The sequence below is a fragment of the Rhinopithecus roxellana genome, chromosome 2 (assembly GCF_007565055.1).
Source record: "Rhinopithecus roxellana isolate Shanxi Qingling chromosome 2, ASM756505v1, whole genome shotgun sequence".
In the NCBI taxonomy this organism is placed as follows: Eukaryota; Metazoa; Chordata; class Mammalia; order Primates; family Cercopithecidae; genus Rhinopithecus; species Rhinopithecus roxellana.
In genome coordinates this window covers 88,856,872-88,871,825 of record NC_044550.1, presented here as the reverse complement: position 1 = coordinate 88,871,825, position 14,954 = coordinate 88,856,872, and the positions used below count along the sequence as shown (strand labels likewise).

Below are 14,954 nucleotides of genomic sequence, written 5' to 3'. Positions count from 1 at the left end.
CCTGCCTCAGTCTCCCGAGTAGCTGAGACTACAGGCATGCACCACCAGGCCCGGCTGATTTTTTTTGTATTTTTAGTAGAGACGGGGTTTCATCATGTTGGTCAGACTGGTCTCGAACTCCTGACCTAAAATGATCCGCCCGCTTCGGCCTCCCAAAGTGCTGGGATTACAGGCGTGAGCCACCGCGCCCGGCCAGATACAGTTTTATCAGGAATCAAAACTGCGCTCTCTTCTGGACTTTCGGCTTTAGCTGTTCAGAGAGTTGAGTCTAACCCTTATCACTTACATTGTAATGTGAACATCAAATTGCAACGACATGGCAATAATAAGGCTCCTATTTGTTGGGTACCACCCAGTTTGTGCCAGGCATTGCACTGATTCATGTCTTTAATCCTCAAAACGACCTTCCGAGGTCAGCGTTTTTATTCTCTTTTTCCAGACGAGCAAACTGAGTTTCTGAGAAATCGCACCCAAGTTGGTGGCAGAGCTGACCCTAGCATGGGGCTGACTCCAAAGCTCTCTACGCCACAATGGTAGGAAAGACAACGAAATACAAGCGAGAAGAATAACGAGAACTGGGACCGTAACTTCCATCAAGTGAGAAGCCAGGAAGAGGTGGCGGAGGGTACGCGGTTCTCGCCACGGAGTAGCCCACGCGCTTTGAAATACCGCGCGGGGGAGCGGGGCGGTGTCGGAAGTCAGACCATGGCTTCCGGTCTCGCGCCGGAAGTGACCGGTCAGCGTTGCTGCCAATCTCCGGCGGAGACAGGCGCTCTGGAGTTAGAGCTGCCGGGCGGCCACGAGGTGCGCGGATCCCGCGTCCAAACGAGTCTGCAAGTCGAGATGTCGCATCCGTCCCCCCAAGTCAAGCCCTCCAACCCCAGTAACCCTCGAGTCTTCTTTGACGTGGACATCGGAGGGGAGCGAGGTGAGCGGAGTCTGACGCTGGCGGAAAAGCCCCGAGGAGGAGGGGTTCCCTGGATTTGGGGGATTCCAAGGGTGGAAGGCGGCTCCGACCGGTGGCTGCTCAGTGTAGCGGAGGGGATGGCTGCCTAGACTGGTCCGCCGGAGCAAGCCTGGGCATCTAGGGCTAGATCGATCCAGCGCCCTTGTATCAATGCCATCGGTCGTGCGGAAGTTTCTGGAAATTTCTAGTTCGGGAATTGTGGCGTCCTTTAGGTTTGCCTCTCCTGATTTGGTTACCCTTCCACGCCACCTCTGCACTACCAAGTTAGCATGAAATAAGATTATTTTATGTTTGCAGTGGGACAGTTCAGAAAGCATATCCTGGGATATGCGTCTGCGGGGCCCCAGAAAACTATATTTGCCGCATGAGATAATATATCAGCACGTGCTGTATTATTTATACGTTAAAGGGACTTGTTTGCTTATTGCCTTTGCCTTATTACTGATTCTTAACTTAGAGGTCCATTCAAATGGGCCAGCCTTTTCTCTTAATTTGCCATTGGGAACATGCGCTCAACGTAGTGATGGTGTTGCCTAGGTTACACAGCCGCTCAGAAGTTCCTAAGGCCTGGTGAATTAGGGAGCCTGTTGCTTTGTAACTGGATTGGCCTTGTTCTGGAACATGTTAGAATTGCTGGCCAGGCAGGGTATTTGAATGCACGTACAGGACACACACACGGTTTACACGTACATTCAGTTTGTTGCAACTAACTAGGGCTAGGTTTATTCTCACCTGTCTTAGGTGCTGTCTAGAGGAGGAACTTTTACAGCTTTTGCGGCAGAGGCTGCACGAGGCAGTTTGCTCAGAGCACAAAGGCTGCAGGTATACATAACACGTGGCCAGTTCGCCCATCCAAAGACTGTTTAATGTTCTCCTGTTGGTTGCTTGGTGACTGGAAATTCTCAGTACACCTCTTGAAGAAATTATTCAGGATTTAAAACTATTTGTATTGAATGATATCTCTTACATGGTGCTAATCTTTTGGCTACTATAATTGGTTATGATCCTTGGTGTGATGTTTCAAATCTGTTTACACACATACATGACAGTAGGTAGACTAAATTTGAATATTAAAAAAATGACAATAAGATTCACTAATTCTACTAGTAAGTATATTCAAAGGAAATGAAGTTTGTATGTCAAAGAGGTATCTGCACTCCCATGTTCATTATAGCATTATTCATGATAGCCAAGATAATGGAATCAAACTAGGTTTCCATCTACAGATGGATTTTTTTTAATGTGGTGTATGTGCACAATGGAGTGCTAGTCACCCATAAAAAATAATGAAATCTTGTCACTTTTGACAACGTGAATTAATATGGAGGACATTCTGTTACATGAAATAAGCTGGGCACAGGAAGACAAGTAACTGCATGATCTCACTTACATGTATGTGGTTTCTAAAAAGCTGACCTTGAAGTAGAGAATGAAATGATGGATTTCAGGGGTTGGGTAGATGGTGATCACAAGAGACCTAATTTCAGTTAGAAAGGGGGAATAAATTCAAGAGCTCTATTGTATAACATAATGACTATAGTTAGTAACAATGTGTTGTGTTCTTGAAATTGCAAAAAAAGAGAAAAATTACAGTAAAAGGGAACTTGGTAATTCATGATTGATCTGCTACCATAATTACACCAACCTTTTTATCATTTGCCTATTGGGTTGTTTTGCATACTGACAAGATTTTCTTTTCCTTTAGTTGGTCGAATTGTCCTAGAATTGTTTGCAGATATTGTACCCAAAACTGCGGAAAATTTTCGTGCACTGTGTACAGGAGAAAAAGGCATTGGACCCACGACTGGGAAACCTCTCCATTTCAAAGGATGCCTTTTTCATCGAAGTATGTGTAGATTTTCTGAATCTTGTTATTCTTCATATAGACAAGTCTTGTTCTTTAGGAGTTAGGGAAGAAAACGCTAAGTAGGAAGTGAAGCTCAAAAAGTACTGTTAGCTTCCCCGTTTGAGGCAGTAACTCAGTTTCTTAAAGGTTAGGCTGTGCGAGGTGGAATTACTCATGGTACTAAGGTTTATCTATAGATAAATGGACTCCCCTAGCTTTACCCATCTTCTCATTCTCCTTCGCTCTAAGATGATTTGATGGAGAAAGGAAGGCCATAGTCAGTCGACCTTAGGTAGTTGTCATTGCCTGGTGACAAAAAAGTTATGTGTAATTTTGGGGCATGAGTGCTTGGGAAGGCAGCAGATTTGAAGATTCACTGTTTTGGGCACATGGGTGATAATGTGGTCAAAATATGCCCTTTTCTACTGCTTATCACACTTGGTAATGAATCATACTTTTGTTTAGTGATAATGGCTCTCCTAATAGACTGCAGGCTCTGTGAGTTCAAGAACTGTATGTTTTCACCATTTTGTTTTCAGCGTCTAATATAGTTATTGAGTAGGAACTCAGTAAATATTTGTTTAATAAATAGGCAAATAAGCAATAATCACATGAGCAATGTTTTTTTAAAATGATTTATTAAGAAAAAATTAACTTTTTAAAAAGTATTTAAACTATTTACTTTCAAGTTTAATAAAAACTCAAAATATGCTAATAAACTACATGCAGAAAATATTTAACATAGCACGTGTGAGACTGCTATCCTTAGAAAGGTCTGCCTGGAAGAGTAGCACTTGGTTGGAGTTGGGAAACTTGACACTTGAATCATTTCCTAAATAGTAAGGGTGATTTACTATGCCTAGTCTATTTGTACAAACATGAATGTGTGCTTTCTTTTGAGGAGTCTGGAATTTTGGTACATATTAGGTAGAGTGTGCCCAATAAATACCTTGGGTGCTGAGTGTCTAATTGGCTTTCCTGGGCAGAGATACTGTGTACACGTTGCTGCATTTTTGTTGCTGGGGGAAGTGTGTGTTCTGTGGCACTTCATGGGAGGGAGAAAGCATAAGGAAGCCTGCACATGGATTTTTCCAGATTCAGCCTATGTCTTCCCCCTCATCATCTCACTGTGTATCCTTACCACTGTGATCCAACCAAATACTGATTTGTGTGAGCTCTAGGGTTCTCTGAACATGAAAGCAGTCTTGGTAACCTTTGACACAAAGTGATATATTTGCTGAAAATTTTCCATTGGGGAGAACAAATCTACTGGGAATAACTGGTCTTTATATAGCAGACATTGTTGAGTAACTGATATGTGTACATGCACATAGTTATGAGGATGTAAAACAATATAGTTGGTGTACTTAAGGAGATCATTGTTTGCCGGAAGGGGCAGATCATAATGCCATATGTTATGTAGGCAGAGTCAAGATACTGTGGGAGAAAAATTAGGACATAGAGCTTTGGGATTTCAGTGACAGTTTTATAGGGGAGGTATCATTTGAACCGATTTTCTGAATGTTAGCAGGGATCAGGCAGTGAAAGTAGGTTGGATTCAGATGGTGAAAAGCGTGACCCATTTGAAATTGCGGGGATGGGTGGGGAAGGGCAGACAGGAGAGTGACATGACTAGAGTCATGCACTAGAAAGTTGTGTTACATACATATCCATTAGTAAGCATTGCTAAAGGCATCCATGTTTCAGTCACTAATAGCCATTTTCCTTTTTTGTAGTTATTAAGAAATTTATGATTCAGGGTGGAGACTTCTCAAATCAGAATGGGACAGGTGGAGAAAGTATTTATGGTGAAAAATTTGAAGATGAAAATTTCCATTATAAGGTAAAGTAGAGAAAATGCATGTTATTGCTGATAAAAAGATTTATATATCTGGAATACTTGTTGGATTAAGACACCAAAAAATGTCTCAAGTGCTTAGATTCTCCCATTTCTTGTAAAAGGAATCACTTTTGTAAATAACGGTTCTTTAATATGGAAAAGTTTTCATTCAGTAATGATTTTATTTAGCATTATTTCATTGTGATCCAGTTTTTATAAGCTTCAGTTAAGCCAATGAGTTTTTAAATGCGACTAGCATCTGGCAAAATTGTTTCCAGGAAAAATGTTTTCATTGTTGGAAGGATAGTAACTTGTGCATCTTTATCCTTGAATTTGAAGAGCAACAAAACCATCACTAATATACAGGATGTCAGGGGATTTGCACAATAGCAGATGTAGTTAAATGTCCAAGCTCCTAAAGGACTTTAGTGGTGCCTGTGCCTTCTTATCTTTGTTGTCCCAAGATGTAATGGGAGTATATTGCATCATTCAAGTTATAAGAATGGACATGTAAGTACAAAAGTAAAGTGATATTTTTGGAAATAAGGAGTATGAGCAAGGTTATTAGGATAATTTGAAAAAATGTCATCAGTCTTCCTGCCAGTGTTTATTGAGACTGCAATTCTATGTGCAGCACTATCACTGGCACCAAAGGTTTATAAAAATGAAAAGCCTTGATGTCAAGGAATTTATAATCCTACCTCAGAGACAAGATTAAGATACATGGAACTACTGGAGGATATTAGTATATAAATAAATGCTAAATTGATTGAATAACCTTGCTTGTATGACATTGCTAATACATATTGTCTGTATACTGTAGGAGAAAGATGTGATTAATGCAGTCTGAATTATTATGGAAGTCATTGAGGAGGAATGGCTGGCTACATAGGCTGTGCAGACTGGGTCTTGCAAGGTGGCAACATGGCTGAAATTTGGTTAGGCAGGAACCGTAGTATTGATGCAGAATTTTAAAAGGGACGTGGGTGAGGAAAGACATGTTAAGGAAATAAAGTTCTAGTTACTGTTGTGCCAAAGGAAGCTACCAGAAGGATGAAACCTAAAGGTTATGTGACGATCAGGTTGATATAGAGAAAAGGGGCCTATAGACAAGACACATGGTTCTTGCTTTCTGTAAAGTTGGTGGCCTTAAAATCTGAATTTGATTTAGATTGAGGGGAGTAAAAGGCATTTTGGTGGGGTGGGGGGGGTGTCATGAGACATTATATAACATGAGAGTTACGGTGCATGCACCAACAAGGAATACATTTAGAAAGCCTAGGAGATAAGTGAAAAGGTTCAGAAACTGGGTTTCATAGATGCTTTGACAGTATTATGCCAAGGTAGAATTTTGATTTCAAGATGCATGCAGCAGTTTCTTTTGAGCACTCTTCAGTCTGAAGAGTTGATTCATCTGGGATGAAAACCTAATCCAAATCCTGTATGATTTGGATTCTTTTGAGATTAGGAAAGTATCAAACTGAATGTCTTGGGTAAATTCAATATCCCATTATTGTTCCCAGTTTATTGATATGTAAAGGAAGACTCATACTGTAGGCATATTTATGAATTTGGAAGACTGTTCAGATCTTCCCAGAAAAAAAGAGCATTCATCATAAAAAGGGCAAAATATATGACAAGAGTTTTATAATGCTGCATCTTCGTTTTAAAGGTGAAGTATAAGTGTCTTTTCATGACCACTTTAGAAATAAGCTTCCCCGGACTATTGTTTCTGTTACCTATTCACTTTGATAAGGTTTTTTAAAGTTTAAAAAGTGATGAAGTGCCCCATGTTTTGTGAATTAAAGGTTGCAGTTTATAAAAAAGGAATTAAAAATGTTATAAGTGAAAAGTAAAAGAGAGTACAGTTTGATCTAAATGGTAGTATAGTGCACCCCAGTTTTATGTTCAGTAAAAGAACAGTTCAGACTAATGCACTATTCAGAAAGAACACATCTAACCTTGGTTTTCTTTTAATGATTTTTATTTCTACAGCATGATCGGGAGGGTTTACTGAGCATGGCAAACGCAGGCCGCAACACAAATGGTTCTCAGTTTTTTATCACAACAGTTCCAACTCCTCATTTGGATGGGAAGCATGTGGTGTTTGGCCAAGTAATTAAAGGAATAGGAGTGACAAGGATATTGGAAAATGTGGAAGTGAAAGGTGAAAAACCTGCTAAAGTAAGTAAAAAGTTACAGTGAAACACACTTATTATCTTAGTTGCTATCTTTTTTTTTTTTTTTTGAGATGGAGGCTCACTCTTTTCCAGGCTGGAGTGCAGTGGTGCAATCTTGGCTCACTGCAGCCTCTGCCTCCTGGGCTTAAGCTATTCTCCTGCCTCAGCCTCCAGAGTAGCAGGGATTACAGGTGCACGCTACCACACCCGGCTAATTTTTTTTGTATTTTTAATAGAGACGGGGGTTTCACCATGTTGGCCAGGCTGGTCTCGAACTCCTGACCTTGTGATCCGCCCACCTCGGCCTCCCAAAGTGCCGAGATTACAGGCGTGAGCCACCGTGCCCAGCTTATTAGTTGTGATATTAAAGAAATGTAAGTAAAAGGATCAGTGATTATTAGCTGGAAAAATGTTACAATAATTTTGGGTATAGGAACCTGAATCTGCCACTTTTTTTTTTTTTTAACTTTTCTACAATGGGAAAGACAATTAGGGTAGTTTTAAAGGAGATTTTTATTATTTCAACTTTCTTTTGGTTATCTTTGCTAGTTTACGTTAAGTCTTCTTATACCTGCAAAACTTTTGAGTCAGTATGTATAGTAGTACATAGCAGAATGAGGATAATAAACCTAAAATCTTGTCTGGATTGTAGCATTAACTAGAGGCATGGCCTTGACTTCGTTACTTAACTTTTCCACACCTGTTTTCTCCTGTCTAAATTACTTATGGGTGTAGACTAGATTATCTCTGAAGACCCTTGTGTACTTAATGTCTGTGAATCAAAATGACCTTAATATTGGCTGGGCATGGTAGCTCATGCTTGTAATCCCAGCACTTTGGGAGGCTGAGGTGGGGGGATCACTTGAGACCAGGAGTTCAAAACCAGCTTTGGCAACATAGTGAGATGCTGTCTCTTGAAAAAGAGAAAAGAAAAAGAAAAACCCCTAAATGACCGTAATACTACCCAGCCTAAGTGCCAGGGTTGTGAGTTGTGAGTGAGAGTTGGAAGCTCAGTTACTTGTAGGAGGTAGGCTGTCACTCAGTGTGTGACGAGAATAGTAGTAAACCGGAAGCTCATGCCCCACCTAATGCCACTTACATAGACAGGGATAAAATTGCCAATTTATTCTGTGTTTATTGAGCTCCTAAGTAGCAGTAAAACGCTTATGTAAATATAACATTGTCATATTAGTTGGAATGTATAAAAACAGCATTATAGTTAATAAATGAGCCTCCTCACATAAATCTGTGGACAGTGTTGCACTGACTTTAGCTGTATAACTTATCTCTCATTATTACGATAGTGCACTTCTACAATTTAGGGTTATTTTTACAGTTGTGCATTATTGCAGAATGTGGAGAATTGAAGGAAGGAGATGATTGGGGAATATTCCCAAAAGATGGCTCTGGTGACAGTCATCCAGATTTCCCTGAGGATGCGGATATAGATTTAAAAGACGTGAGTACTTTCAGATTAGTCAAACTTTTATTACTTTAGTAAGTGAAAATATTCAGTACTAAAAGTTTGAGCTTTTGTTTCAGTCTCTCATATGATAGAATCTAGCAGTAATCTATATTACTTACTAAAATCCAACATTTTTGTATTTTTTTTATACAGGTAGATAAAATTTTATTAATAACAGAAGACTTAAAAAATATTGGAAATACTTTTTTCAAATCCCAGAACTGGGAGATGGCCATTAAAAAATACGCAAAAGTTTTAAGGTAATAATTATTTCTATCAAATTATTTTTAAGAAATTATAAATTGAATTATAAACTAAAATTAAGAATTGCTCATTATATTTTTTCAAATTACTTGTTGAATAAGCAGGTGTGTTGAAATAGTTGCATTTCCTTTTTTTTCCCCTCAGCTTATTTTGAGAAATTTCAAAAGACAAGTTGAAAGAGTAGTACATAATTACTCATATGTTTTACTTACATTCACCAATTTTTAACTTTTGCTGTTTATGTTTTTACAGAACTATTTTAATAGGAAGTTGTTGATACTGTGATACTTTACCCTAAGTATTTCAGCATGTATTTCCTAAGAAACAAAGACATTCTACATAAGTTCAGTACCATTAAAACACCCCAAAGTAATATTGATAGGTAATATCAATCCATATTTAGGCCAGGCATGGTGGCTCATGTCTATAATCCCAGCACTTTGGGAGGCCAAGGTGGGTGGATCACCTGAGGTCAGGAGTTGGAGACCAGCCTGCCCAAAATGGTGAAATCCCATTTCTACTAAAAGTACAAAAATTAGCTGGGCATGGTGGTGCACACCTGTAATCCTAGCTACTCAGGAGGCTGAGGCACAAGAATTACTTGAACCCAGGAGGTGGAGGTTGCAGCAAGCTGAGATTATGCCACTACACTCCAGCCTGGGCGACAGTGAGATTCTGTCTCAAAAAGAATAAAAAATAAAAAAGTAATCCATATTCCAGCGTCCCCAGTTGTTTCAATTTTTTAGAAAAATCCTGGGGCCAAGCTAAGATTATATGTTGTATTTAGTGATAGTATTTCTTTAGTTACTTATGTTTCCTACCTCCCCTGGTTTTTTATTCATTTGCATTTTTGTGGCGTCCAAGTCAGTTGTTTTTATAGACTTCCATCTGTTTGTGTTTGTTTCCTTAAGATTAGTTTGAGGTGTAATATTTTGGCAAAAAGACTTAGGTGTTGTTTTGTATCACCTATGAAATCACATCCTGAAGGCACATTTCGCTTTGGCCTGTTTGAGTTCACACACGTGGTTAAAGTAGTGTGGCCAGAAGCATTTGTTATGTAGTCTGAGGTAGTACTGTGAAATTGTGTGAATATCTAGTCCCCAGCAACCTTTCACCCAGTGGATCTTGGCATCATTGAAAATCCATGCCTGAATCTGTTATTATACTGATCTTCTAATTTTATCATCAGTTATTAACTAGCATTCTTCTGTTTGCAAGAGCCTCCTGCATATTTTTTAAGTATCACTGTAGACCTATGGATATTTTTCTTTTCTTTTTTTTTTCTTTTTATAGAAACAAGGCCTCCTTATATTGCCCAGGCTGGTCTGGAACTTTTGGGCCCAAGCAATCCTCCCTCCTCAACTTCCCAAGTAGCAGGGACTAGAGGATATCTTATGGGTAGTTTTTAGTTCTGTCTATCAGTACACTATTACTGTCATTCTTTTTCATGCCCAAAGGGTTCCAGATTTGTTGAGTGGAAGGCCCCTTTCCTTTGGCATGTTCCTATTAGTCTGTGAGCACTTGCTTGCTTTTTTACACAAGATGTTCTAAGCTCATCTTGCCTTGCTTTCAGAGCCGATACAGCAGTTTTTCCAAGGACCTTGATTTCTTTCAGAGAGAGGAAACTTTAGAAACCAAATTCTGGGGGCCAAGTGTGCTCAGTTTCTGGGCCCTTTTCAGGGACGATGCAAAATCAACGCAATAGAGTTCTCCTTCATCTTTCCCCTATTGAATTCCCTTCTCCTATTCTGAGAATCCTGGTTCCAAACATAATTACGTTGGAAAGTACATAGTGGAGACCTGAGTTTCAAAAATAGAAAAGTGTTACTAGTGCATAATTAGATTTGGGAATTGGTCTTACATTGGCCTCTTTGAACACTTTGGGGAAAAAAGTTGGAACAAAAACAATTTTTTTTAAGCCTTCTTAAGAAAAATTTTAAAAAGTGTGATCATTAAGATTATTAATAGCATTTTTAGAGCTTTTTATATCAGAAATGACATAACACTTCTGGACATACAGAAGAAGAGTAATTCCTGTTTATGTGGCCTTTCATACTGCTTTTATTAATGCATTCTGCAGATACGTGGACAGTTCAAAGGCTGTTATTGAGACAGCAGATAGAGCCAAGCTGCAACCTATAGCTTTAAGCTGTGTACTGAATATGGGTGCTTGTAAACTGAAGATGTCAAATTGGCAGGGAGCAATTGACAGTTGTTTGGAGGTAAGTCTGTTTAATCTTGAACTTTTTGAGTAAGTTGGATTAAGACTTAGTTTGAATAGTAGCAATTTTTATATATATTAATATATCTTATTGCATAGGACCTATTGAGGCTTAAGAAAACATTTTGTTTCTAAATATTTTGGACCCTCAATTCTTTCTCTGCATTCATTTTGCTTATAACTCTTGTCACTCAAAAGCCATGAAGATCCTTGCCTTTTTTTCTCGAAGCACATATATCACTCATGTATTTACTTAAGAGCACTTATTATGTGTTAGGCATTGGAAGACAAAGTTAGGAATGATTAAGAATGTGGGTTATGGAGTCAGTTAGGCGTTGCTTTTTTTTCTTCTTCTTTTTTTTGTTTTGGAGACAGAGTCTTACTCTGTTGCCCAGGCTGGAGTGCAGTGGTGTAATGTTGGCTCACTGCAACCTCTGCCTCCCGGGTTCAAGTGATTCTCTTGTCTCATCCTCCCTAGTAGCTGGGATCATAGGTGCATGCCACCATGCCCAGATAATTTTTGTATTTTTAGTAGAGACAGGGTTTCACCATGTTGGCCAGGCTGCTCTCAATCTCTTGATCTCAGGTGATCCACCCGCCTCAGCCTCCCAAAGTGCTGGGATTACAGGTGTGAGCCACCATGGAGTAGTTATAGAAAGTTATATAACATAATGTAAGGCATTTAGTGCCTGGCACATTTTAAGCACCTAACAGAGATAAGTGATTTTAATTAAAAGATCCATACCCTCAAGAAGCTTAATAAGTGATTCAGTTTCAATTTAGGTTCATCAGGACTTGTGTATGGAGAATGGGTTCTATTGGAACAGGTCATTTATCTTTAGGAGGGCCATCCAGGTATGCTAACTGATAAAGCTAGAAAGGTGGCAGTTTTACCTTCCTCAAACAGAGCAATTATGACTCTCTTTCCTGTTGTACAGTTTGAAAAGTTTTCCAAATGAAACATTTTAAGAATTTTACATATTAAGCCATGTACCTAGACTAGCTATGCTCAGAGCAAGTAGAACTAAAATGAGATCCTAATTTGGTAGGGTAGATGACATATGGGATAGGAATATATTTAGAAGGGAGCATACAACAGAGGAAAAAACTTATCAAAAGAAAAGATGGGTCTTCACTCTGGGTTTCTTTTTTGTTTGTTTTTGCTTTGTCACCCATGCTGGAGTGTAGTGGTGTAATCAAAGCTCACTGCAGCCTCAACCTCCTGGGCTCGGGTGATCCTCCCACCTCAGCCTCCTAAGTAGCTGGGACTACAGGCACTCGTCACCATACCCCGCTGATTTTTAAATTATTTGTAGAGATGGGTTTTTGCCATGTTGCCCAGGCTGGTCTCTTAACTCCTAGGCTCAAGCTGTCCACCCGCCTTGGCCTCCTAAAGTGCTGGGATTAGTTAAGAGCCTCTGTGCCCAGCCTGGATCTCTTTTTGACCTGTGAGGCAGATAATAAAATCTAAGTATTGGCTGTTAAAAGATGTTATATAAACAAAAGATAATTTAAAAATGTTTGTTCTAGGGGAGAGACCTGATGCATAAAGTCTCTTAGGTTAAAAGACCTTTTGTAAGAAAAAACCTAGGTTGGGTATGGTGGTTCATGCTTGTAATTCCAGCACTTAGGGAGGCCACGGCGGGCGGATTGCTTGATCCCAGGAGTTTGAAACCAGCCTGGGCAACATGGTGAAACCCTGTCTCTTAAAAAAAAAAAAAAAAAAAAATTAACCTGGTGTGATGGCACATATTTGTAGTCCCAGCTACTCGGAGGCTGAGGTGGGAGAAGCACTTGAGCTTGGGAGGTTGAGGCAGCAGTGAGCTGTGATCAGGCCACTGCACTCCAGCCAGGGCCACAGAGTGAGACCTTGTCTTTAAAAAAAAAAAAACTTAAGAGTTTATAACTAAAGAGTTATTAAGTTATTAATGTTCCTAAAAAACTTGTAATTCAAGTAAAAAGTATATACAAATTTTTCTTCAAAATGATTTTCTCTCGTAAGTGTTAGTTCAGGCCTATTTGGGATATTGAAACCACAGTGTGGGGAGCATACTAGACACTGGTAGAGAAATGTCTTTCTCCACCATGTCCATTCAGCGCCCTCTGCTGACAAAACTTACTGCCCACTGGCAGAGGAGAGCTATTTGCAGGTTTCAGCTCCATTTTCACAGAGCAGTGAAGGATGGGTTTGGAGTTGATAGGCAATGAATTGAAATCTGGCATATAAGCTTAATATGTAATACTTTGATATAAATACTAGCTTTATACGTTTTTGTAGGCTCTTGAAATAGACCCATCAAATACCAAAGCATTGTACCGCAGAGCTCAAGGATGGCAAGGATTAAAAGAATATGATCAAGCATTGGTAAATTTTGTTCCAAATGTTTAATTTTTTAAAATAGACAACTACCTTTATAAATCATACACCTAACTTAAATGTTTTTTTCCAATTAAAGGCTGATCTTAAGAAAGCACAGGAGATAGCACCAGAAGATAAAGGTAAGTTGGCAGCTTGTGTAGTGAAAGTTAGTTTTGTTATTTAAAAACTTATCCTCAGGAACCATTGTTCACTTTGCCAGATTTTAGATGTTTGTTCAAAAGATATTACAGAATGTCTGCTGTTGGGCCAGGCATTATCATACAGCAATGAACAAGACAGTCGAAGTCCCTGTCCTCAAAGAGCTTACATTCTACTCCCGCTCAAGAATGTACTAGTTTTTCACGTTATTTATTCTTCAAGTTATCATCTCTGTAGTTTTTTATACGTCTAAATACTGTTTGTCTTATGGTATCCTTTGAGACTTTGTTTCTATTCTGCTTACTCTAGTCGAGAGCTCAGCATCGTAAGACACAGTATTCATGGCAAATTTAACGTTTGGGACCATTCTTCGAGCTGAATGTAGCCATAACCTTAGTACTGAAGTACTGGTTATATGTTTTAGGAAACTATCACAAAAATAAGCTTGTTTTTCAAATAAACCAACTATGAATAGTGACACTAGATCTGGATATTACGAAATGTCTTTGGTCTCTTATTACTAAAATGCAACAAGGGAAGCAGTTACTGTTCCCTGATGTAGAGGGAGAAGGCAAATCTTGATGTACTTGAGTTCTCTCAGTTGACAGTCCTCTAAAATTACATTTCATTTCTGTTGTTTGTGTGATTGCTCAGATTTTCTGTTACTAGGGCTTAGTTACTTTATGGAGAAGTTTTTTCAAGGGGTAGTTAACATTAAAACAGTTTGTTAGTCACCATAATTTTTTGGATATTTTGAGAAATAACTCACATTGTATATTTATTTTACAGCTATCCAGGCAGAACTGCTGAAAGTCAAACAAAAGATAAAGGCACAGAAAGATAAAGAGAAGGCAGTATATGCAAAAATGTTTGCTTAGAAAGGATTCAGTTTTGCTTATTGTGTGTTGATTGTGTAAATGCAATAAGATAAAGGTTTTTGTCTATTAATATGATCCCTAATGTGTTTGACACCTTAATTCCTTATTGTTTACAGTTTAGGAGTACTGATAGGGGTTCATGCTTAATAAATGTGTCACAATACAGTCAGTAAAGTGGTATTGTTTGTTTCTTTGAGATGGAGTCTTGCTCTGTCACCCAGGCTGGAGTGCAGTGGTGCGATCTCGGCTCACTGCATCCTCTGCCTCCCGGGTTCAGGTGATTCTCCTGCCTCAGCTTCCCAAGTAGCTGGGATTACAAGCATATGCCACCACGCCCGGCTAATTTTTGTATTTATAGTAGAGATGGGGTTTCACCGTATTGGTCACGTCATGCTGGTCTTGAACTCCTGACCTCGTGATCTGCCCCTGCCTTGGCCTCCCAAAGTGCTGGGATTACAGGTGTGAGCCACCGTGCCCGACCAAGTAAAATGTTTTTTAAAATGGTTATCTGCATTATTCATAAAGAATAATGGTGTCCAGTCTTTTTAAACTTGTAAAGACACATCTTATTGAATAAAGAGATGACAGTTTAGTTTGTATATTGTTTCCTTCAATTCTTTGATGTATCTATGGTTGGATGATGTTAAGTTTTCATATTTATAGATAATACACACACATACACATGCACACACACACATGCACACACACAAACACACAAACTTGTTCAGGGATGGGCATACTTTTTCTGCAAGGGCCAGATCATAAAGTTTTTAGG

General features: G+C 39.1%; 1 protein-coding gene across 1 annotated transcript; it reads left to right on the top strand.

The window, feature by feature from the left end:
- Window positions 1-730: 730 nt before the first annotated feature.
- Window positions 731-14,778, top strand: PPID (peptidylprolyl isomerase D). Its single transcript, XM_010383182.2, has 10 exons — window positions 731-928; window positions 2,673-2,813; window positions 4,550-4,656; window positions 6,649-6,837; window positions 8,170-8,292; window positions 8,452-8,558; window positions 10,643-10,784; window positions 13,062-13,148; window positions 13,240-13,282; window positions 14,091-14,778. Exons 1-10 carry the CDS (start codon window positions 844-846, stop codon window positions 14,177-14,179), a joined length of 1,113 nt encoding a protein of 370 aa, XP_010381484.1. The 5' UTR covers window positions 731-843; the 3' UTR covers window positions 14,180-14,778.
- The last annotated feature ends 176 nt before the right edge of the window (window positions 14,779-14,954 follow it).